This window comes from Capsicum annuum, chromosome 5 (genome assembly GCF_002878395.1).
Source record: "Capsicum annuum cultivar UCD-10X-F1 chromosome 5, UCD10Xv1.1, whole genome shotgun sequence".
In the NCBI taxonomy this organism is placed as follows: domain Eukaryota; kingdom Viridiplantae; phylum Streptophyta; class Magnoliopsida; order Solanales; family Solanaceae; genus Capsicum; species Capsicum annuum.
Window position 1 is genome coordinate 15,771,927 of NC_061115.1, and position 665 is coordinate 15,772,591.

Consider the following 665-nt stretch of genomic DNA (forward strand, 5'->3'; position numbering starts at 1 on the left):
ATTTCAGAATTCTCTTTTAGGGCTTGCTGACGATTTTCATCAGCTCCTTGTTTATAATAAAATGAGTAAATTTCAGAATTCTCTTTTAGGGCTTGCTGACGATTGTCTTCAACCATTTTTCTAGCATCTGTTTCATAAGCAACCTGCCATATGAGGTGAGCAACATATATAATTACTCTTAATCAGAGTTAAGCAATAAGTAGTACTAATATTAAACAAAATACTACTCCTCGCTAGAATCAATTTACATTGTTGAGAAAAATATGAAAATTAAATTACCACAAGAATTAGGAGATTCAGGAAGAAAACACAAGAAATAAGCTTAAGATCCATTGTATTTATGTTGAGTTCTTAATAAATTTTACTGAAGTAAGAGATATATATATATATAGTAGAGATGTAACTGAACCCCACCCCCCTCCCCCCACCTCCCCAAAAAAAAGAAGAAAAAGTCAAGAATGAAAATAATTTGGTATAAATTGATTTTGCGCTTGCATCACAGTTATCATATCATATTTATTCTATAAAGTGGGAAGCCCTCAATTTAAAAGTTTGGATTACGAAAATAACCATATAAAGTTAGACAACGTTGTTGCCCTATTAAACACATATTGCAGTACAATGTTCCTCTGCTATATATTAAGTGAATTGTTCTGATACAACAC

General features: G+C 31.4%; 1 protein-coding gene across 1 annotated transcript in view; it reads right to left on the reverse strand.

The window, feature by feature from the left end:
* The window catches only part of LOC107866102, a gene marked incomplete in the record, with an annotated part of 3,716 nt that extends 3,307 nt beyond the window's left edge, over positions 1-409 (reverse strand). Inside the window, 2 exon segments of the mRNA XM_016712288.2 lie at positions 1-143; positions 280-409. Coding sequence (XP_016567774.2) covers positions 1-143; positions 280-333 — 197 coding nt within the window.
* Positions 410-665: the final 256 nt, after the last annotated feature.